Source organism: Chiroxiphia lanceolata, chromosome 6 (genome assembly GCF_009829145.1).
Source record: "Chiroxiphia lanceolata isolate bChiLan1 chromosome 6, bChiLan1.pri, whole genome shotgun sequence".
In the NCBI taxonomy this organism is placed as follows: domain Eukaryota; kingdom Metazoa; phylum Chordata; class Aves; order Passeriformes; family Pipridae; genus Chiroxiphia; species Chiroxiphia lanceolata.
Genome location: NC_045642.1, coordinates 13,666,846 through 13,691,911, shown reverse-complemented (window position 1 = coordinate 13,691,911; position 25,066 = coordinate 13,666,846). Strand labels below are relative to the sequence as shown.

The following is a 25,066-nucleotide window of genomic DNA, read 5'->3' as shown; positions in this document are numbered from 1 at the left end:
GATTTGAACATGGGCCAGACTTCCAGGAGTGAGAATCGAGATTTATACTGAAAAAGTGCAATATGAATGCTGAGATGACTTGGGTGTGCACTGCTGTTTGTAACAGAGCTGCAAATAGTATAGCACCACATGCACCAGCCAGCTGTGGGGTGGTGATATCAGGGATGCATGTCCTGTTGAAAATGCAGTGGGTATTACACTATTCAGCCACAAGATAAGGCAGATAGACAGTAACAATATCAGAGAGATATCTGATCTGTTTTAAACAGCATGGATGGACATTTGGGGGCCTAAGCATTAAATAATTTCATGACATTACTGACCAACAGTAAGCAAAATATTTTCCTCTGTTTTCCTTAAAATACGTTACCACACCTCTCCCCTCCATATCCCTTAAAAATACAGTACCAGTGTGTTCAAAAATCAACATGGAGATTAATTGGTCTGTGCATTTCACATTAATCCTATTCAGTCCATTTGCCCTCATGTCTCGGAAATCCTATATTGGTATCTTATTTTCTTGTACTTTCTTTTGCTGTAATTTTGGATTTAGACTGATTTCACAAAGAGCAAAGCAACAGAAAAAAAGAACAAAAACAAAAAACCCAAACCCCAACAACCTAAAAAATATTTTGAAAAGGGTACCTAACTGAAATAGAAAATTGCATCCTGAAAAGTCTTATTTACCTGAAAAGACAGTGGAGAAAAGCACATGCTCACAAAACAGAGAGTTTGGGGGGAAGCATTGTTTACTCTAGAGACCCTCAAGTGCACTAGGAGGGTTTTAGAAAATCACAATTTTAATTTGTTTTAGCTGCATGTTTCTACCTTAAAAACCAGATGTTTGTAGGTGTCCTCATTTCCTTGATGTGGTGCTACTTTTATGTCTAAGCTTTTCCTGTATTTGTGACACTGGCCTTCCTAAAGACAAGAAAGCCAAATATACTTTACTATGGTCTCCTTCCTTATGATGAAAGTTTATTGGCAAGTTTTGGGCATTACTTTCTTGGTATGAATGGCATAAAAAGGAGAACTTACTGCTGGATAGCTACCTTGCATACACAGTAAATAACCCCTAAAAGAGACAAATGAGAATGAATGCTAGGAGTTTTGCAAGGAGACTAAGGGTGAGGAGCAAAAAGATTAAGTGAAGGAGAAAAAAGATTGTTTGATAAATAGAAGAAACAGAAAGAAATTCAGCAGTACAGGATGTGAGTGATAGAGTAATTTCAAAAAGACCTTCTTTTTATTACTTGAGTTGCCTAACACTATGATTAGCCCAGCTGTCTTGCTGACTTCTTCACTTAGCAGTGAACCTGTTAAATGTGTACTGCTCAAAGTACATCTTCAGACAGAGGTGGTCTTCCCAGAGTGAGAGTTACAGAAACACAGGTTTTGTGTGTCTAAGGAAACCATTCAAATGGTGACTATCCAGAAGGGCAACAAGCAAGTTGTATAGCCAGATGGGTCTAAGGACACAGAAATCCCAAGGATGGATTTGGAAAATAAGAGTAAAGCGTGTTCTACATATATATATACATATACATATGTAGAACACCTATGTGTGTATATATATGTATAATAATCTTAAATATATATGTGTATTTAAGATTATTTGTAAACAATATATGTATATAAATAGATATGATACATATATATACATATCTGTATATTCTATATGTATATGTATATATTTAGAATATGCTTTTATCTTATAATATAAAATCTATAAACATAAACATGTTTTTGTGAGCAGAGAGAAAAAGGCATTCACTTTCATTTTAAGAAAATGTTTAATAGGAAAATTTCTGCTTGTTATGTGACTTTATCATGGCATGTAGTACACACGAACTTCCATAGTGTATTCTTTTTAAGAGTAATCTCATCCTAGTGAGTAAACAAATTTCCACAAAGCCATCTTCAATCTACTTAAGAATGAATAGATTTATTGAAAGAATTTTTTTGTCTTCTCCTCTGATTTTAGAATTCTATTTGGATGGGCACTTTTGTAGAGTTCCTCCTCTTATTTTCTAATTATCTGACCCAATGACCAAAATTATGACAAGAGTAACTCACTTTCTGGGTCTGACTGTCACTAGGACATGCCATTGCAGTTCACAGTTTTGAAAGATGTTATTATGTTAGACTGATGTGTTGGACTCTGTATCACTAAGTTAGCCCTCATCCTTAATGTTTTTTTCCCTGTCTCTGTCTCTCTTTTATTCATATTCCAATGAGTAAAAAGTGTCAATGCTAACTAGTTCCTACTTTGGAAAAATAGTAGCACTTCAGCCGCTCCTGCAAATTCTTTCACCCTCTGAGCAGCGATTAATATACAGGTTTAAGAAGAATTTTTAAACAAAACCTGGAAAAAAAGGAAAAGAGCAAATATGCAAGCTAATGGTGTACCCTGAGGTGAGCAAAATGCATTTTTTTAACAAGCCAAGCATAGCAAAAAAGCTATTCTACAGTGAAATTAATAATTACCAAAAAGATTTGCTAGCATTATTGTTGTATCCTTTATGAGAATATGAGTAACGTGTTTAAAAAACATGGGAAGTGTGAATCAAAGCCCAAAGATTCAAACCAGTCTCTAATTTTTAATGTGAATTCTATTCCTATGCCCCTGGTGCATAGACTGAAATACAGTCTGTGGGAAACAACCGCCTTTAGAGTGGTGCCACTTAACCTGAAAATTGTGTCTGTTCCTATGATAGTACGGATTTCTAATTTCCTTTACCATCCTGTTTTAACAAAGCTTTAAGGTAGAAGGGCATCTTAGTGCCACATGTAGTAGGTGCCTGGCTATAATACATGATTTCAGCTCCAAATATTTTCCGAAGGCAAGGTTTGTTTATTAACTGAACCCCATGCTGAGATTCAATCAATCTAATACAGGCTGAGTTTGAACATTCAAACGTATGCCCATACATCTTGGGCATATATCTTACATAATGATGTTGGCCCCAGACATCTTTCTGGGTTTGTTTATGTCTGTTATGGATTCCCCTCATTATCCATGCTGTTTGAGGGATTCCCTATGGATTCAGCCAGTTTATTGCATACTTTTTTAATTTTATGCCAAGCTGAATGTTCTGAGTGGCAGCTCGTATGGTAGCTCCGTTACAGCTTCCTCTCAAATCCAGAGATGAATGCTGTGATTAAGGTTAAATAAAATAATATGGAAACTAACATGCTGCAAAAGGGTATGGAGAGAATGCCCTAGGAGAGGCAGGAGGGTTCTAGAAGTAATATGAATGACAAAACATTAAGATGTTGACTGCTCTTCCTATTTCTTTTCTTTTTAATTATGATTAACCATTAGAGCAACAATTCTACCGTTTACAAGATCTTCCTTATTGAGGATCTATAGAAATAACCCTGGGAAAGCTCATATATTAAATTTCACTATAGTGATGGGATGTTTTAATATGCCAGTCGCTGAGCACATCTGTGTGCACACAACTCCCAGTAACATTAATTGGAGTTGCATATGCAAATCGATAGAGAATGGAGTCTGAAATATCGAAAGAAGAGAATGGTATGGGCCACACTTTGTTCCCAGGAGGCTGTCCTACTCCACTGGAGTAAGAGTTTCTGAGCCTCTCCTCCTGAGAGACAAATATTACCCTTCTCATCTTCAGTATATAGTACTCATTTAGTTCTTGTAGGAGAGTTTACTAGGAGTAATGTATGGCCAGAAGAAACTAGGACTAAAGGACAGGCTTTACTTATAAAGCCTTTGCACTATGGAAAAGGTTGTTTTCAATCTGAAAACTCAGATTTATAAACACTTAATTCATCAGTTCCCCATGCCTTTCATTTGAAATAAACAGCCGGCAATATTATTTTAAAATAAGGCAGAAGGTGTAACAAAAATGAAGTAATGTTTTGAGAAATAGGTGATTGATGATTAAAAAACAGAGAGAGAAGGGGTGGGGGGTGTCAGTCCAGCATTCATTAGTCAGGCAAAACTTCGGTTTGAGCGTGCATTAAGTCAGGAAGACCAGACAGTGTGTCTGGAAAATGATTCTTTCTCTGAGAAGTAGACTCTCAAAAATATCCCCTTGTTTCTTAAATCTAAAGGCATCCTTTGACCGACTTAGCTATTTTATAGCTATTGATGCTAGGGAAAACAAAAGAAACTTTAAAACGTGGAAACATAAACATCATTGAACTAGCCCCTTTTAAAAAAAGGGGGGAGAGTGGTGGGGGAGAGTGAAAAAGAAAAGAAAGAAATCACAGTGGATGTTTTCCAGGAGGGAACATGCTATGCTGTATAAAGGGGGCTAGAGTAACAAGAAGTCATCTATTCTTGATTTCTTGAGACAGCTAGAGCTTTGTGCCTTGTGTAGTTTCTACGTTTTTAAGAGCTTGTTCTGTGTAGCAGAAATAATACAATAAATGGGTTTAACCACATTTGTCTCAGCTAGACAGTCTGCTTTGTCAAAGATTGCTGGTACAACATAAACAAATTATGTGTTTGTAGTGCTTTTCAATGAAAGCCTATCTAACAGAGCGGAGATTGTGTTTCGGCAGCTGTAGATTTAATCTCCTACCTGTCAGTTAAAGCAGGCATTTCCTGGGCAGATAAGGCCTGGCTGCAGAGGGGGAAGCGGCCACAGCTGGACAAAGGGCCATTGTTATTGCCCCGTAGCTCTGTGTAGTCCTGAGCCTGCATTTGATCGCACCAGCTCCATCCAGCGTGCTGGGCTTGCAGAGGAGCCAGCCCTTCGCGGCGGCTTCGGGAGGCTCAGGGAGAACGGGAATTGCGGCACAGCTTTGTGCTGTGGACTCCCGCAGGCTGCCACGAGCAGCCGAAGGAAATGCCCCCGGCTTGGAGCTCACTCTAAACCGAGTGTGATCATAGGATGCACGGCAAGGATCTCTTCGCAAGCCGAAAGCGCGCCCTGAGTGACAGTGGAGTTCTGACAAATCGGGGAAAGCCAGAAAGTGGAAAGACTGACATTCGAGTATCAGGATCCACTACAGAAAAGGCAGCACAGCAGTGTGGTTTTGTATCTGAAGTATAGCTCTTGCTGGAATTTTAACACCTAAAGTTGGATAAGAAATACCCAATGTTCATTTTAAATATACGTTTCCTGATTTTTGGACTTATTTTACCTTTTTAATGATTTTGTTTTTTCAAAATGTTTTTGTACATTAGTCAGAAATGCCGTAGAAAGTTGAGAAGCCAATAAAATTGATTGGAGGCAGAGACAGTTGGTGTTGGAAGCACACAGGCTGCATGTATGTCACTGGAAGTTTAGAAACTCTCTGTTACTTGCTCCCAAATTTGCAATAATTACCGTATACTAGTGGTGGCAATCACCTCAGTCATACTGTGCGAACACATCAGTTTTTTGGATCCTTTTCTGAGTAAAGATGGTCAGATGATGTCAAAATCTGAGGAACCCTAGGAAGAGATGGAACAAATTAATTTTTACATGTAATCAGTATTCTGATTTGACTTTGATCTCTAGACACAGGAGTTTTCTGCATTAAACTAGTTCTCCACATAATTGCCTTTGATAACCCTTTGTGTTTCAATCTAGACACTCCATAAACACCGTGTGATTTCTGGAAGTTATCTAGGTTACTATTCTGCATTAAATATCCTTCAAAAATATACAGGAGCAAGAATATTCTCACTGGATGTGAATACCTCCTTTGACCTAGTCTCTTGAATATTATGCATTTATGCTTGAGGAAAAATAGCAACACTTGTCTCTACTTCTCTGTGAATTTATTCTTCTTTATTATAAATATGAGAAGAAATCAGCCATAGCAGTGAGTGTGATGTGAAAGGTGTCTCTTTTTCACACCTGTACCTCATCTTCACCCTTGTATCCTGCCATTTTACAAGTGTTGGAGGGCTAAACTGTGTAGTGGTGGCATGTACCTGCTCAAAATTTGCCTCATTCTGAAGTTTTACCAAGTTTTACAAGAGCATGTCCCTCATTAGCCATAGCTCTGCACCTTGGGTAGCTTTTGATACAACCATGCAGTGAGGCATAAAGGTTGCAAGCAGCAGAGTACAGTGGAATTGTTTTCTATTCACCATGTGTTGTCACTCCTGTGACTGAGAAAGAAATCCAGGCCTCTTTGAGAGTCCTCCAGTGTAAACTGTAGATGTAATACTGTCCTCTGAATGTGTCTTTGAGCTTGAATTAATTAATAATTGTAAAGTATGTAAAAGTTGTAAGTGCTTATGTAGTTATGTTGTAGTTAAAAATCTTGGAATATCGGTGGAAATACAGGAAGCTCTAAAAACAGTATACTGCTCAGGACAAAACTCTTCCCATAGCAAAGAAAATGGCAGAACTCCTGTTTTCATTGGTGCCCTCCTGCATTTCAGATGTATTATGTATTTGTTTAAATATGTTCTGTTCTTTTGTTGCACCCTTTTTACCTCTATAGAGCAAAAGGATTTTTGATCAGAGACATTGAAACATGTTCCTGTTTTCATTCCCACTTCTGCTGGAGGTACTCTTTAAAGTCAGAGACAATCCTTCGTTTAGTAACCATCAGTGTTGTGGTCTGAGATGATTTTTTTATACTAGACATTGCAAGCCCTTCTATTAAGGTAATTAGTTTCATGTTAATAACTAGTGATGGCTAATATTCAGAAAAAAGAATTCTGTCTTGAATGGATTTGAGGGAAAAACTGCTTGAAAGTACCAGTACTGAGTGCAAATTTTAAAGCATCTCTTGCTCTAAATTTTTCCATCAGCAGGAAATTTCAATGTACTCCAAAAATCTTGCACATTTTGATATCACCATAAAAAAACTTAAGCTAATGAGGAATTTCTAACATAATTTATATTTAGATTTGAGCTGAAGTAATGGAGCTTCCATGTATAAAATATCAACAAGTATCATTAGGCTGCAATATTTTTCTTATTTTGGCATGAATAAGACAAGGTGCAAATGAGAAACATACATCTTCACTAGTCTTTGGAAATATCTGAAATAATTGACTTGCTCAGTCTTCTGTGATGGCTTGGTGACCACTAACTGTGACAATTTGCATAATAGTCAACTCTTCACTTCTGTAGAGATAACTGTTTGTATCTGATTAAAATTAGGACTGTTTTAGTTCTCTTGACTTTTCCAGAAGTTGCAGTAATAGAGATTTGCTGTTATGCTTTAACCAAACAAATGCACACATGGGGATAACAATATGCTGAGTTTATGCAGATTTTACAACACAAATCTGAATAAAATACCCACTAATAGACCCTTAAGGAGTAATAAACACACATGAATTTTCCTTAGTTGCACTTTAAAGTGATTTTAACATACTACTAGACCTTAACAATAATATTTAATTGACAAGATTATGCATTTGTATGGATTGAAAAGGTGGTAGATCTCTAATTTCAAATGAACTATAAATTCACTTTTGCATAACATGTTTTATTTATTTCTCTATAGCAGAGATGTTCTCCATCCCTCCTAGTGAGAGTTTCTTAAAATACAGACAATTTAAATAGATTTAATTACCATTTATCATACTCCTAACTTCATGAGATCATCTTTAGTTGAATTCTGTATTTCCAGATAGTTAAGGAGCTAGATAAAAGCAGGGTAACATAATGAGAAGCTAGTAGAAATGAAATGAGACCTAGTGTTTAAAACTATTCTGTTTTCAGTGTTCTTGGCAGTATTTTTCTGTTGTTCCCTTATTTATTTTCCAAGTAGATGGAATTTATTTCTTTTAAAGTTTCAAAGTGGTGAGGAAAAAAAAAAATAAGGATGCTCTATTTCGCTCCATGATCATGGTTGCAATTTTCACATTAATGTTGTGGCCACTGAAGTAGACTTAAATCTCTAAATCATTGTGATGCATTGGACAAATGGAAAAAAATGATAGGGGAAAAAAAGAAAATAGCAGTTACAATTCCTTTACAAATTCAGTAGTGGGCTACATATTTTTCCTGTAGTATTTCCAGTATGAAATGTTCTCACTTTGCAAGTCTATGTTATCTTTTTTACAGTTTATTTGCCAACACTTCCCCTGGGATCTCATTGGCAGACATTTTCTTTGTGGCTCATGTACTTTCACTGAGAGGAAATATTTTTCAATTAGACTGTAGATAATTAGATGGCAGATAAATTAGAACATAATATACCTCCCTATATAGATAGATCTCTAGTGATTCTATATTGGTAACAGGAGCAGAAAGTAGTCTCTGAATAATTTTCAGTGTGGGAACTATACTGACATGATTTTCAGTGTCTTAACTGTGACACTGTGACTGAGGGATCACTTTGGGTCTGCTGGAGCCCCAGTCTTTCTCCAACTGCCATTCCTCCTCACACAGTGTCACAGGAACTTCCCTGGGATTATTTGCTAGAGGGGATTTCTCACTTAAGTGTTTGGGGTCCACTCCCACATCTTATCTTTACATTAGAGAATATTGTGCATTGATGGCCATGAATTCAAAGCCTGGGGAGTTTATTAATTACATTTCTGAGCCCAGAACAAAAGGCCCAGCCACACTTGCAGACAAAGTAGCCAGATCCTTTACAGCCAAACCGGCCAGTTAACATACCCTTACAGTCATTTTGCTTCATCAGAACAGCACAAATAAAACATCCACACGTTCAACTGTAATCAAAGATACTTTTTAATTTTTTTTTCAGTACAATTCTTCTGCAGTTTTTCTAAATAGATCATTTTTGGGACCATAAAAGGGCTCAGTAATGGCATGAATTCATTACAACATTGGCAAAGTTGGGGAGGAGATTTAGACTCAGACTTGCAGATATCTTAGCATGTAGCAGCTTTTTAACATTTACATGGTCCCACTGACTTTCACATAAATCAGTTTTCATAAAAGAAGTCCCTACTCCTTTATGCAACATGGTGTTTGGATTCTTGCAGTTTCACCAAAAATGTCTTAATCAAAATAAAATTCAACGTACAAAACTTCTTATAATTCTCCTCTAAAAAGGAACAAGGAACAGCTCAGCACTAGTTATTGAAACAAATAAAAATCTAATGATGATATAATGATGATGTAAAAGTAATATGACATGTATTATATAAAGACTATTTAAAATGCAGATGAGGTAAATACATATAATATACAGGATATTTAAAAGCTTGCACTACTAAGTCTGGGATCACAAACACTGCTTTCAGTACCGTTAAGATTTCTAAAATAAATCAAGTTAAAATATCACCTGTTCAGCTGCCAGGTATACCTATTATGTTCTATCATATAAAGACATATTTTGAGCACTCTGAAAATGCACATTTTTACTTAATTTACTACCGTTACCTGGGAATCTTGTCTATTACTTTACAGTTTCTAAATAAGAGATTAGAAAATTTCAAGCACATTTTGCTATGGAAATTCTAAACTCAATGATGGCTTAGGTTAAAGTTGTAGTCTGGGTGTACCAAATACTCAAGAAGTTAAAAAGTCTTAGGTAGAAACTGAAATTTAAACTATAAAAAGTTTAAATCTCCCTGTGAATGATTTAGGTTCTCACAGAGACTGCAACATCACAATGACAAAAGGTTCTGTTCATCCTATACTAAAGAAAAAAGCCCTCAATTCAGTAAATTCAAAGATTGGTTTCTCAACTAGCTTATATTGGAGTAGTCTTTTAGATTCAAAACAAATCTCAGGATTTCTGCAAGTTGGGAACAGGGTCCAGAGATTTTTCAGTGAAAAAAGATGGGGGCAATGGTTTCATGTAGCGATGTTGGATTATTCTAGGGCATTAGATCATATTTAGCTTGTCACACTATTTTAGACTAGGTCTGGATGTAATAAAAAAAAGCTTTAAAGAAGGGATGAAATATTATAGAGATTGTGCTTACTATCTCTGAAAAAATATGGCACTTAATTCTGCCCTTTACTGAAGTAAACTGTGCAGAGGGAGGCAACTTTCAAAGTTTGATCTTCTAGAGGAAGAGGAATTCATCTGCCATTATAGGGTGGAATTACTGCTCTCAAAACCTGTGATCCTTGCAGCTAAGCAAAAATGTATGAGCTGTGCTTTTGTTTGCAGTGCTGCCACCCTTTTCTCCGAATGCCTTTACTTCTCTGGTTGCAATGTTACGTTATTGTAGAGGCAGCTTTGGTTTTTAAAGACAGAACTCTTCCTCAGTCTCACTAAATGTGCTGTGCTCCTTATCCAGAAGAGGCAGATCATTTTATTTCAAAGCATTATTTTTGTGTAACATATCACTTTGGCTTATATTTTCCATGCACAACACTAACCATCAATGACGTTTTAACAAGGAGGATTGTTCAGCCAACTTCTGAGATTAGCATTAACACAACTGTGGGACAAAGCACTGCAGATTTGCCCAGCTTATCAAACAGGCCACCAGCTTTTATTATTTCAGGGAGAATCAAATTGGAAGTTGCTTCTTGAACTAATCAGGGCTGATTTGCTCTAAAGTTGCTTCCTGACTTAGATCTCAGGCAAGGAAATGCTGTAATCAGTTCCCAAGGGCCGTCAGAGTTGTGATGGGATATTAAAGGAATGGTACACCATCTTTTAAGAGTTCCCTAATCTTGGCAGATTTTTTTGTTTAACTCAGTTAAACCTGAGCTTGTTGTACAGAAACAAAGATTAATTTTATAAGGTAGCTTTATATAAGAGATGAATTTACTCAAGGTAGCAGAACCAAATTTTGGAAAGAATATATTCAGGTTTCATCCAGAGGTTGTATAGCTTATTTATAAATATAGACTGGCAGAATTGTTCAAAACCAAACATTTACCACACATCACCCCCCCCCCCCAACTTCATGAAAGAGAAAATGAGTCCCCCTGAGTGCCTCTGTTTGCATATTAGCCCATAGTATGGGCTCTGCCAAGTTACTCTCTGACTGACTGCTGCAGATGCTCTTTCTCAAGTATTCTGAGTGAGATCTTTAGTGCAAGTCTTTGGGGACAAACAATAGCACCTGTTCCTCACAAGATAGCAGCCCAGTTAGTCCATTCATGTATCTTTAATGAAGCTCTGGGGCAGATGGCAAGAAATGGCATCATCAACGACAGCACAGAGGAGACAATAGGGGAAAGTGCCGATCCAACAATACGTTATTTTTACGAATGGGAAGAGACAGAGTCAGTGTTTCTTAGGCATCTGCTACCGTCTTGGTTTTCAAAGACCTGAGGAACATCTCAGCAATTAAAATTTCTGGGCATGTAGCCGATTTTATGAAGTACATCAATCAGTGCCTCCTCCCAATTTTTCCCTCCCCTCGGTAAAATCAAAATCATCATCATCATCATAATAAAACTCTCATGAAAAGATATTATCAAAATTTAAAGATTTTATTGGATTTTTTTGCATTCATTTTATATATTTAATAATTCTATGATTGGTGACACTTTTACATTCTCTTCATTTTTAATGCTTATTTATGCTTTTCAGTTGACCTATTCTGAAAATGGACACCTGTGAATATAATAATTCTGGGTGAAACAAATATTTATGTAAGAATAGTGTTTAATATGTGACAGAGGGAAGACCCATGGGAGGGAATGGTTGCTATTCAGTATAGGTTTTTTCTGGCTCTATAACTCTCTTAAATGTTAACTCAAACTTACAGCCTAAATGCAACCTTTAGTCAAAGTTACATTGATTTATATAGACTAAAGACCTGGTCCTGGATTCAGAGTAGGAAGAACAGCAGATAGGTAGAATACGAAATAGTGATTCTCCCCACTTAAAAAATTGCTTTTATTTGAGAATTTAAACAGAATCTGTTTGCAAACAGCCAAGGGGATCCAAATCTACAGGATTGCATTGGGGAATAACCACTGTAGGATTTGATTATTATATGTTTTGAATTATTTTTAAGCACAATGGAGTGAAGTATTACTATAGGTTTGTATGCACCATGACTCGAACCATAGCACTCACTCTGATCTCTCGTGTGTCTTGTGAGATTGTGTTGGTGTCTTGTACGTTTGCAACCCCATGGAAATCCCCACATGTGTGGGGGATATTTCTTAAGATTTTAGTGCCATTTGATTAGATGTTAGTTAGGAACTACTGAAAATGATTGTAAGCTGTACTGTATTGAATTTCTTCCAATAGAGTTTCTTCTGTCAGACAAAGCCTGTGGTTTTCGTTTGGTGTACTCCTGTAGAGCCAGTGTGTAGGAACACCACACAGCAAAACCAGCACCATTTTGTCAGAGGTAAATGCCTGTTGTGGGCACATGGGGATCAACTCCAATCTGACCAAGTTTAGTTCATAACCTAAAACACACAACCAGGCTTACCTCAGCTAAAATGAGAGAAATAGCTGCGCAAAGCTAGTTTCTTTCACGCCCCAGTGCCATAGCAGTAATTGCACAAAGACCTTTTTATTATAAGTTGATTTTCCTGAGGAATGGATTCAAAAAATACTGTAAAGTGTTTATTTTTTGCTTGACCTTTATTAACCTACATCTTAGGGCTTTCCCAAGAGAAGAGTTGTTGGTAAATTAACCCTCACAGACACACACAGTAGCATTTCTGCACTGCATCAATGGTTGTGAAAGTAATGGGGATATGACAAGAAAATTTGGCACTATTTAAACAATGTCATAGGTCAACATATGGGATTTGACCAAAAAAGTTTTTTAGGAATTAAATGAAAAAAATTGCTTGAAGTGTACTTTAACTTTTTAATAGCATTTAATGCCACCGATTTATGGTAGGATGAGGGCAAAAATTCTTTTCTGCCTAAACCCCAAATTTCTTCCTACATTCACTAGCTTTGATATATAAACCATTATATATTTTCTTAACTACTAATCATAAAAATCACAGTCAAACCCTTGGGTACTTCTGGGGTTAAGGCATGATGGATAAAAACTCCTTGTTATCTTATCCACTGTCTCTGAAACACAGATAGTGCAAATTAAGGAACTAGGAAATTAACACATAGATTCTATCACATCTCTGATTTTCTGTATGTTGAATACAAAAGCCGGTATAAGGTGAAGAATTTCCTCTGACTTGTTTGTGGTTTTTGGTACATTCATTAAGGTCAAATTAAATTTGATATAGTAGGGTTTTTTTCTGAAGTGGTCTTTAAATACAGCTCTATAATTACCAAGCTACATGATAGTGCATACAGCTATAAAACTGCTCAGATAGACAAGCAATTTATATGTTATTGTGAGGTGTGTGTGGCAGAGGATGTTAGTCTATTTGGGAGACAAATAAAGATGTTGGAGCCTTAAACTTTAAGAGTTGAGGTGTTGACTAGAAAACTATTTAGTAGTGTGGTGAGGTTTGGAAATAACATATCTGAGTCGTTGGTATATATGTGAACAATACAATGTTGTAAGATCTCAGAATTAAAATTATCCTGGTAGATACTGCAGTGTTAGGTTACTTCTAAATGCTTGTCACTCTGCTGTCTGTGACTAAAGATGAGAAAACTTGTGAAAAATTCGTAGGTATATGTACCACTCTACTTTTTAAAAAAACCTATGGTATGTTTTGTACCTTTTTGCCTTGTGCCAGGACAGGGAATTTTAATTTAAAAAAAAAAAAATAGAGAACCAGAAAGAAGAAGGAAAACATGCAGTTCACTGAGACTGTTACACCTTTGACACCGAGGGAAAACAATGTTAGTGAGGGCTTTGATGTGATAATGTGAAGTTGGCAGGGATTGCATTAAGGCGAAGGTTCTTTGGGACTGTGTGAACACAAGAACACTATCAGTACTGGAGAAATACCTGTCAAGACAAATTTGTGCTATTTCTGATCAGAGGCTCTCTTCTGTTTAGCAGGTTCAGGGTCACATGCCTCCGCTCATGATCCCAATTTTTCCACACGACCAGCGGACGCTGGCAGCGGCTGCTGCAGCCCAGCAGGGATTTCTCTTCCCTCCAGGAATAACTTACAAACCAGGTAAGCTGATAGGGATGTGAAGCTGTTGCACATTTTAAGACATTAACTGTATCTTCTTGTGTGATCTGTCTCATATAGATGATACACAGCAGGCATAGCTGGTTGGAAATTATGTGGAGCTTTTGCAATTCCACTTGAAAAAAAACTTCTGGATTGAAGGAGGTGGTTGGACTATTGGTTATTGAACACCATGATTTTCTTACCTTTATTTCCTACAAAATCATTTGCTTTAAATATACTGTCCTACTTAGCTAGCAATTTGCATCTGGTCTGCCCTGTGTTATTATACAAAAGCTACATGTCTTTAATTAACCCTGTTATCTTCAGTATATTTGTCTTTTGTGCCAAAATTCTCACCCTTTTGTTTGATTTCAATCTGGTTAATAAAAGGTTTCAGTAGCTCAATTCCAGTCATTATTCAGACTCATAACAGGTCACATAACCTTGCAGTGAAATATGTTTTGAGATGATTTAGCAAATGTTATGATTTCTTTCTTTTTTCCTCCAAGTTTACAGGACTCCTGGGGAATTCAATTAGGGATATAATGGTTTGAAGCTACTTTCAGAGCCTCCTTGTAAACAGGGCTTTAAATGTTTAAAGACACTTTGCCAAAGGAATTCAATGTAGGAAGATAGTTAAGTAAATAAAAGTCAACCTTATTTTCATTTGTACATTCTTTGTAAGTGACCTCAGTCCAGAAGCAGCAACCTTATTTTGCTCATTAATAGTATTCCCTGTCAAGCTGCCTTTAGCATATTAACCTGATAACTAATAACTACAAAACATAAAGACCAGTTTCTTTTTTATTCATTAAATATGAAATGTACAAAGTAAAGCATTGATCCGATTCCCACTGATGTTAGTGGTGATTTTGCTGTTGACTGCAACAGGAACAGGGTCAAATCCAAAGTAAAGCCTCATAATAGATGATGTAAACAGCATGCTAATTAAAAGCCAGGTTGAACCTAAAATCCTTTCTAGCAAGTTTACTTAATATTAGATGAAGTGAGGCCAAGCAGGATTTCAGCAAGTATTTTGTTTTTTTCTGCTTCCTTCTGTCTTTTTAGTCTGGAGACATTCCTCTTTAAAAACACCAGAATCTTTGTCCAGATATTATCTTATTTTCACTTATAAAAAAACCCCAAAATTCTTTTCCAGTTAGACAAACTGGTGCACTGGATGCAGAAAGCAGTTACTAGAGTTCTGAAAGGCAGAGAGCTCTAGATGGCACAGGATGATGGCTACTCACAACAGCTGGGGACCAAACTGAAGAATATTTTGTCTACAAAGAGTCGCCAGTTGTGGAAATTGTCTACACCACCCTGGCTAATATCTTTCTTCTCACACACAAGAGAAAGCACATGCTTTCCTTGCTTTTCCCGTTTTAATCTGAGATGCTTTCTGTAGAGTGACTGCTAATGACTTAGCTGTTGGTTTTGCCTGAAAGGTGTTATGTTAAATCATGTTGTGTTAATTTTGCCTCTGTAGGCTTCTTGGTACAACAATGACTTAGGAAGAAGAGTACCAGCATGTTTTCCTGCACATGACCAAATTTCTTCACTTATTCTAAAGTGTTCCTTATAGTACCTATCCTAAGACTTTATCAGGCTTCAGCTGTTCTAATTTGATCCTATTGACCTTCTAATAGGAGGTGATACAGCTTTAGGACATTTTTTTAACTTGCCAGAATGCAGAAAGAGAGATGTATGGCAAATGTTAGAAGAATAATGTGCAGGAAGAAACAAAGGCCTAGATATCTTGGAACACTGCTAAGCTGTTTACTGGTAAGTTATTGGTTTATGTGCAGATGATGCCAGCAAAGAGCAGAAGTTACAATTATCTGATTATACCCAGTGGCTTTAAGGAAATGAGAATATTTATATCTTTAATATATTTATTAAATTCTAGAGCATGTGTGGTAAAGGTAGCTGGGCAGGTCAGTAGCTTCTGTCAGAGAGACATCGTGATTTAAAAAAAATGCTGTAACTACACTTGGTATTGATTAATTCCTATTTTTGGCACTCTCGGCACAGTAGTTAAGGAATTAATGAAACTGGAGATTAAGCTATACTCTTTCATAGAGAGGGTTCTTCAAAGTCATTTCTGAGGAATATTTATGAACTTGACTGCTACTACCTGTACTCTCCTACTTTTGTGAGAAATGAAACTTTCACCTCTAGAACTGTCAGTTTAAACTCATTCATACCTCTGAGGGAAGATAGAAGATGGATTAACCCTTCAGACACTCACCATTTCCTTTTAGCTTGCCTGTCTAGGTTCTATTTCATTTTACTGCAGTTTGATGTAGGCAAGACTGAGTTTTGACCCTGCCAGTTTTCCCTGACATTCAGAAAATGCAGGGAGAGGCATTTCAGTAATAGGAGCAGTGGGAACTAAGTACTTTTGAAACTGACTGTGTCATTTAGGGAATGTCAAATATTGTGTGCACAGTCACTTACTTTGCTTTGCCTGCAGAATGGGCTAGATATAAGCCAGCTCCGAAGTGGAAGCAACGTATCAGTGTTAGTGTGACAGGACAGCCCAGATGAGTCCTGCTTTGGTGTACAAGCAGGGGTATGATTATGTGTACATGTCCATGTGGAAATATCTTCGTGGGTTAAGTGGGAACCAATTGCATGGCTGTTTAGTTCAATGCCAAGATAGCAGTTACCAAGTACTGCTGCAAATCTGCACACAAACTCTACACCTAGAAGAAATAAAATTATATTATTTAGCAAAATACACTAGTTCATTCCCTCAATTGAAGGTCCTATAGAAGAGAGGAGAATTTATTAGGTACTGAGACCCTTCCAGTACATACCTTGGATGCTCATGAACTTCTGAGCTCAGAAGATCCTTATGAACAGAAACCCTAAGGACTTGCTGATATACAGCTATGATAAAGCCAGCCAGGAGAGAGTTTCCTACTACCTGGCAGAATCTATAACACTGAGATCGCTGTAACCCTCCCCCTGCCATGTTTTGGAGTTCTAGGAGGTGAAACAGGCCAAAGTTAGCAAGTGCTGATGACAAGTAATAATTACATTAGAAAAAAAATCCCCAAAGTCCCATGCTTCCTTATGTATCTCAAAGTCATGTAATATAATTTTCCGGCATGGTAAGTACTAATTGAGAAATCAGAGCTGCATAGACCACCTAATTAATTTTTTATACATATTTCAGTATTTATACTGTATACCGGATTAATTAAAACTTTAGGGCGCTGTGCATCTCAAATGACTGTTGTGACTATTGACCTGCAGGCATTTGACGAGCCTCGTAGAGTACCTGGTTGTGGGGGTTGCCACTTATTCCAGTGGGAAGCTGAGAGTGGCAGCTGTTAGGAAGCTAATACTTGCCCAGAGATGCTACGCAGTTAATAGAATTATTTTGCATTCTGAGTACAGCGAAGCAACTGCACTGGCTTTCTGACTGTGACCACTATACTTACTGCTTGGAACTGGTAGGTAACATGGGTACCATTATACCTCCTCTCCCAGTGCAAATTTCCCTTCATTTAACCAACCACGTGCATCCAGGAAAACTTAGTGGGCTGGAGTGTCTTTGATCAGCATGTCCCCATTAGTGCCCTGGGACAAGAGGAGAAGAGAGTGAGCGGAATAAAGAGGAAGACAGTTTCCTCCTCCATCTTGAGGTGACTAAAGTATTACTTCCATCAAATTCTGTGGCTAAGAGGGAACAGGGAAGTAGGATGATGATGGAGTAAAGATATGAAGCAATGCTGGGCAGGAGCCAGACCGTACATTGAACTGAGCTCAAACAGACCTATGGTTTGCTCAAAGCAGAGAGTGGGAGGGCTGGTCTCTATGCTGTCTGCATAATGACTTGAAAATGTGTGATCACTTTTGCTTGATAATCTTCTGCAAATATTTTGTGTTATATCATTTCTTTACCACATCTGGAAAATATCTCTGAAAAAGATTTTTGAAAATAGAGACATTGAGTAGAGTAAAACTCTATTTAAAAAGGTTTGTTGAGTGATATACTGCAGTCTATTTTCAAAGCATTTTTTCATCTTTCATACAAGAACTATGTAAAGACCATGACTAGAATGGCTAAGAAACAACCTTTTTCTGCCTACCTAGGTCATTTGGCTTTATACGCAAAAATAATTTGACAGAGATTTAGCTATGCTGCAATACAATGTGAAAATGGAGACTGTTTTTCTAGGCTGGTGGCAAAAATAGTGAGAAAGAGAGCCAACATTTTGGCCTAATACTGTTTCTACGTGCCCTGGGACAAATCAATCCTTTGAAATCAATGAAAGTAGTAGTAGACAAAGCATGACAAACAAAAATGTCAGACTTATTGTCATTGGACTGGACCTCAGAACATTCCAGTACTGTGAGGTATTTGTCATCAAACAAATTAAACTCCTTGATTATGGTAGCTAATCCACATAACTAACATAATCTTAGATATGATGGATTTCACTGGTAATCCAGCATTGCAGTTTCCATTTGGAATAGGTGTTTCAGAAGTTTTTCCTAAAGCTGTAAAGTGGTTTAGATTATACATAGCTCAGTACTCTATTTTTGCTGTTCCTCTTGGCAGGTGAGAACAGAAAGTGCACACCAAATCAACTGTGTACTGAGTTGGCCGTGTGTCTTTGCATGGCAAAGGTGCTGCATGAGTCTTGTTTCTGATGGAATTTCCCCAGGAATGAGTTAAAGCCTGTCACGTGTTCCCTGTTGAGTTTTACTGGTTGGAACAAGAAATCTGTAACCTCAGGATCTGTTGTAGCAATCCATATGTGCCTCACTCCTAAATGCTGAGGTAAAAGCTGGACGTGGTAGTAGGCAGTATCGTCAGGTGGGATTTTGCATGGAAATTTGCAAATTTCATAATTTTGCAAACATTACCCACAGACAGACAATTGTGGGGGAAACCAATTTTGCTGCAACATGTGAATGGTGATAAAGCAGAGTTGCAGCAAACCCTGCTCAGAACAAAAGGCATAACTGAAGTAGTACCACCGGACAGGGGAGATGGTCCAGTGTTCCCTTAGCCAGTTACCTCTATTAACATATTCCTCAATCCTAATTGATCTGTACAAGCAAAATACATACTTTGTGTGGGTGTACTGTGGGAGTACACAGTACATCTGTATCCTTGCTGTATCCTGACAGCACCCAGAGAAGAGATGCGCTTTTCTTGGTCTGTTCATTATGCCTGGAAGGGGAGGGCCCTGGAGTGGGTGATCTCTTACAGCTCTTCCAGCTCCATTTCCTCTCATCCTATGAGTACACATGGAGGGTGTGCAAGTGGCAGTTTGAGTTCCATGTGTGAAGCGACAGATTTTAAGTCACAATCCCAGAATAGGGAAAACATTGTCAAACCAAGAGCTTTGTAACTCAGATGAGGGGAGTCAGTTTATGTCTTACAATTGTGTTTTAGGAAAGACGGGTAATAAAGCAACACCTTCCCCCTACTCTGGGTCTCACACAAGCCAGACATCCTTCTTTCCTCACAGCTCACAAAGCCTTGATCTGGAAGGTAAGTCTATACCTCCTATAAATAAAGTCCACTAAGCTTCATCTCTTCATCCAAGACAAAAAGAAACATTTATGTTATTTCTATGTAGAACAGCACAGCACAATTGCTCACTGCTTTTATTCATTTGGAAATGTTGCTCAACCTGACAAACGAAACAGAAGTCTGGCGTACTTTTCCATGGCTTGTAAACACCAATTTATATATAAACAACAGCAGCCAAATGTAAATAGACAAATCAGCACAGTGAGGAGATTGAACAGATCAGTTTGCAAAACATATCAGATTTTCTTCTTCCAGCATTCTTCTCACTCCTGTTTATCAAAGACCAGCACACACCAGTACCTAAGGCAGACCTGTCTGAACATGTTCTGCTACCTTTTGTACAAATTTAAAAGAATGGATCCTCACGCAAGCATTCCAAATCGAGAAACAAATTTGAAAAAAATTGCTACAATACATTGACTGATTTCTTGCCAGCTATGAAGAAGCTTCTTCATCCATTCTTGCACTGAGAAAATGAGAGGGGGAAATATGTACCTCTATAATTAAAAACGAAAAGCAGAGCATTCCTTACATGTTCAGTTTGCTCAAGGGAGAAAGAAGTACCTTTGCTCTGCTTTTACTGCTTGGTGTCAGTGAAGTACTCCAGAGCTAAACAAGTATTAATTTTTCTTCTCAGCACAAAGATGCTGCTAACATACCAGCACTTAGCCATAATTTAACACATTAAAATGAGGGGGAAGAGGGACAGTACTGGATTTTAATACAAGTAGATGGCATAACTATAAAATTCTTTTTCCTGTAATAAAAGAAAGAACTGTAGCCAGCAGGTGAGCAAGAGAACACTACAGGGTGTGGTGAAGATACTATTAAATTAACTGTGAAGCCAAAAACTCTGTGTGTATGCGCGTGTGTGCTTGTGGGTATAAAATATCTGGCTATTTCAAACCATAGGAGCATGACAGCTGTGAAAAAGGAGTGCCGCAGGGAATTCTTTTAGAGTTTGATTTTTTTTAAAATATGTTTGACATGGAAAATGTTTTAGTACAAATAAAGCAACTGGTATTGAACTTAAAAAGTGTATGTGGAGGGGGAGGGAGAAAGAAGAGATTGCTGTGTGGAACAGGAATGAATAATTCATGATATTTAAAGAAAGAATGCCTCCGAAATGTTCTGCAAGGCAGTCCATGCTGATAAGTCCGATGGTTATTTTCCCCCCCATTTAAAGCATCATTAATTCAACATCTTTGTGATTTTTTTAAAAAACCTTATAAGATATTTCTCAAAGAAACATTATTTAACTTAGATTAGGATCTTATTTATTCAGATAATTTAATATAAATATCAAAGACATGAGTGGAATTATTTAACCATAAAGAGGCAGTTTTAGCACTTTTAGAAAATAATCTAGGGGTTTTTGTTGCTTTTTCTTTTTTTTTTTTTTTAAGGAAAAAAAATCCACCAACACCATTGCAAACTAAAATCAACCTCATGGAATGGGGAAAATAAGAGGAGATATTTTGAACATTACTCCATAGGACACCAGTACAATATAGTGTTAGCGAATGCATTGTAGCAGAGCTCCATACGCAATCAGAATCCAATTGTTACTGGACTGTGTACAAGCACATACTGTGCTCAATGGCCTGATGAGGTATTATGGATAAGATGCAAAGAGACCTTTTGGATTAGACATGTACAATTTATTAAAAAAGTGAAGCAACCGAACATTTTAACTGAGTTGAATACAATAGAACTTCAGGTGGTAAGAAAGGAGAGTTCCGAGGAATCCAGTGACTGCAAAGATTTTAGCTATTGTTATTTATTTAAGGGGGTTGACACAAAAAAATCTAGTTTTTGGAATGCCCTAATTAAACTATATTGAATTTCTGCATTTTCTCTCATTGCTACATTCTGCTTTCGGCATGGAAGAGTTTGTGTAAAGTAGACTGATTATTGTAAGTCTCAAAAATGTACAGAGGAGCAGCCTGTTAAAATGTAGCCTGTACATAACTGTACATAACTGTACAGACTGTACATAACACTGACTTTAAATAAGTAGCTTCAGCCAAAGTGATATTCCATTAAATCATATTTACTGTGTAACTTATCCATCACTATATTCATTTTTATATTTCAGATTACACTGCTAAATTATTTCAGCCTTCCTTAACTCCTTACATCGACTAAGAGTCCCGAGTATTTGTTGTCCCCTAAATGCAGATGGCACACATTTTCAATTTCTAGTGAACAGAACACTCAAACATTAGTACCCTAATCTTCATGTAACTGAGCAACTGTCTAATCTACCAACTTCAGTAGTTCCCCAGATCTCAGAGAAAGTTAAAATTGTATTTCCAGCTATTTTAAGAAGTGATTTAGTTTTTTTTCTCTATGACTACCTTAAAGAGTTGTCCCAAGACGAAGAACCCCAAAGGAAAACAAGAAACCTCAACCTGTGTTGAGCCAACTGGGTAGCTTTCACAGAAGCCACTTGACACTAAAAAGAAATCACCCTTCATTAAACTGGACTGAAAATTCTTGAGTGATAACAAATCCTTCATTAAACTGGACTGAAAATTCTTGGGTGATAAAAAATTTCTTTTGTTTAAGAGACGTGGTGAAAATAAATTTTTTTTCCTCTGGGAGCCACTAGGGTTTCCTGGAGTATCTTATCTGTATGTCTGTGGCTCTAAGGCCCTTTCTGTGCCCAGGCTTACACGCTTGATTTGAACATTTACTTTTGAAAATGAAAATCACGAGCATCATATTTATGTTTTGCCAGTTTGCCTACCAGCTATCTGCTAACAAAAAAAGTTCCAAGGGAGCATGGCAAGTCTGTGCCCAGTGAAGCCTTTTGTTTTTGCAGATGTTTAGGCTTAAAGGAGTGCTGTGGAGCACAGGCAATCCTAGGTCCTTGTTTGCACTTGTCTGTTGCTATTCTCTGCTCATTGTCTGAACCTGCACGCATTGTTCTCCCGACAGGTGATAACTACCCTGTGCAGTTCATTCCATCAACAATGGCAGCTGCTGCTGCTTCTGGACTCAGCCCTTTACAGCTCCAGGTATGTGCCAGAACAAAAAAATGTGGAATCGAAGCCAACATTTTAGGGGAAAACTGCTAACCAGCTGTATGCTAAATAATAGTCTGAATGTTAAATAATTTTTGAGCACAGCCCAGGAGGATTAACACCTTATGTACTTACAGTACAGCAAATGCAATAATGTGCAGCCAACCTTGATACTGTGAGTGAAAGACATTGTTCTATATGTTTTATATTGGCAGTTAATGGTATTTTTTTATTTATATGACCAGTTGATGAGAGACAAGTTCAAAGATCATTTGGTACTTTATTTTCATGTGGTCTCTCCCCTGTAGCTGCAATGTACTACCTTTAATTGAAGCAGTCAGTGTATCCAAACAGAAGAATGTTATTGTGGGTTTTTTCCTTTTCTTCTTTTTTCTTTTTTTTTTTTTTTCAAACAGTGTGGTGTTGACAATACAATAAATTGCAAACTCTTTTAGCTACTGTATTTAGGTAATCTCAACCTTTCTGTGCATTAAGCTGGTCAGATGCCAAGCATGGTTAGGAGCCTTAGTTTGGCCATTTATTTATTTTTGGCATTTACAGAGTGAAATGTTGTGAAAGAAAGATTTATGTGCCATATTATTAGCTAGCTTCTTGTGGCAAGAAGTTTTTAATTTCACAAGAAAAGACACAACAATGTCATAAATAATGAAGAAACAGTCAAAAGCTTTCAGAGTTAAAATGTGTGGAAAGAAAGTGACAGTGAACATGAGAGGAAAGGCCATTAAAGATGCATGTAACTATTTGCAAGTAAACCTTTGAAACCCCTATTTGAGTTAGGTTAGAGTCAGGTTCAGAAGCGAAGTAGGAATAAATTGTGCCTAGAGTAGCAAAATATTGCCATGTTAATATCCAAATATCTACTTTGCTTACCTTTCTGTAACTATATAGTTTTCCAGAGGGACCAAAGCAAATTAAAAACCCTCTTGTCTTTACCCTATGCTGATATTCTTGCCAAATTAACTTAGGATAAGTGAGAATGGCAGCAGAATTCGCTGTTCATTGATGGTCCAGAGCTGGCAAAAAAGACCTCTTGAGCTTAGGTCTGGCCTAACGTACGATCAAAATTTGTCAGAACACCCTGAGTCTGCAGGCAAAGATCTCCAAAAAATGCTTTTGGGACATGATAATGTAATGTGAAGACTGTACCTTGGGCAGGCTTCAAACCAAAGGGAAGTTTCTCAAAAGGAAAAATAGCAAGCAGCTATCCTTTGAAAGTCAGTATTTGACTATTTATTGAAGTGAAAGTCTCATTAGCTTTAGTAGACAAAATACTGCAGAAATCAGCTTTGTGAATAGAGAGATACTATTTTTGCTGCTTTGAAACGCACTAAAACAAATACTGTACCTACACAAGGCTGTAAGGTAGGAAAGCATGAAAACTGTTCAACTGTCAAAGAAACAGGATCTGAACGACAGACATTTTGATTCTTTCCTTTTACAGGATCCATTTGTAACTTGACCCACATATTTACACATTAGACTTGATCTGAACCTACAGCAATAGTACAATTTCATTAATTTGTGGAAATGATAAACTGAGTTGTTAAACTTGATGAGAACAATTAGAGAGAAAACAACTAGCCAAGAAAGTGGTGCTAGTAAATTCAGAAACATTTAGGCTTCAGGGGCCTGAATTTCCATTTTGATATATTTGTTGTAAAAGACTGTTGTTTGTTTCCCCACCCCCGTTTCTATTTTGTTTGAATTTCACCTCTAGGGGATTTCACAACCTTTAAAGTTTCATGGTTATAAGAGCTTAAGTGCTAGAGTACTTAACCTTAGGTTGATATCTGCTCATCAGATTGTCAAATTGACAGAAACTAAATTTTATTTACTCCTACTATTAATATTCTATTAATATTCTCTTTGTGTCAGTTCTCTAAGTGTTCCCTAAATGACTACTTATTTGGGTGTGTTTGTTGGAGGGAATTTGTTGTTATACCTGATGCGTCATGAAGACTGTTAGAGGTGTAGAATTTCAGCTAATTTGTCCATCTTTGCTTCCCTTCCCCCTTCTTTCTCTGTTCTGCTTCCTTTCTTCCATGCACCCCACCCACTTATTTATTTACATGAATGCTGTGGCCATGGTATCTGAGTATTTCCCAAGTGCTTAAAAATACTGATCACAAAACTAATCTCTGTTCCTTTCAGCCAGTGGGAGAAATAGCTAATTCACTTGCAGGTTTGGTTTTGTTTCTACATGTGAGTGTATGTCTAATATACACGTTTGGAGAACTTGAGGAGAGAAAGCTATGTCAAATCAAAGAGCTTTGCAGTAGCTCTAATATTTCCATTTGCCAGGCCATTATTATTAGTTCCAAAATTATGTTCCATAATCTGTATGCAGCTGCAGTGGACATTCTGTCAGCTTCAAGCTTGTAATCCCTCCTTTTTTTCCACTTATGGGGGTTTTTTTGGGATGATCATGCTCCAGGTGGGAGCTAGTAGCAAATTTGTGTTCTCATCTTCCTGTGTGATAGGGCAACTCCTATGCAAGCTCTGAACCTAACAGCACAGAGAACCATTTACTCCCAGGTACGTCATGTAATGATAGCAATGTTTCTCCA

At 37.3% G+C, this 25,066-nt stretch overlaps 1 protein-coding gene across 14 annotated transcripts in view; it reads left to right on the top strand.

Annotated features, from left to right (window-relative positions):
- The window catches only part of SOX6 (SRY-box transcription factor 6), a 375,013-nt gene that overhangs the window by 262,282 nt on the left and 87,665 nt on the right, over positions 1-25,066 (top strand). For 9 of the 14 annotated variants that reach the window (XM_032690278.1, XM_032690277.1, XM_032690280.1 and 6 more), the window contains 3 exons: positions 13,766-13,889; positions 19,309-19,407; positions 22,393-22,472. In XM_032690278.1, coding sequence (XP_032546169.1) covers positions 13,766-13,889; positions 19,309-19,407; positions 22,393-22,472 — 303 coding nt within the window. The remainder of the gene's footprint in view (positions 1-13,765; positions 13,890-19,308; positions 19,408-22,392; positions 22,473-25,066) is intronic. The other 5 variants (XM_032690284.1, XM_032690282.1, XM_032690285.1 and 2 more) reach the window with 3 other exon arrangements.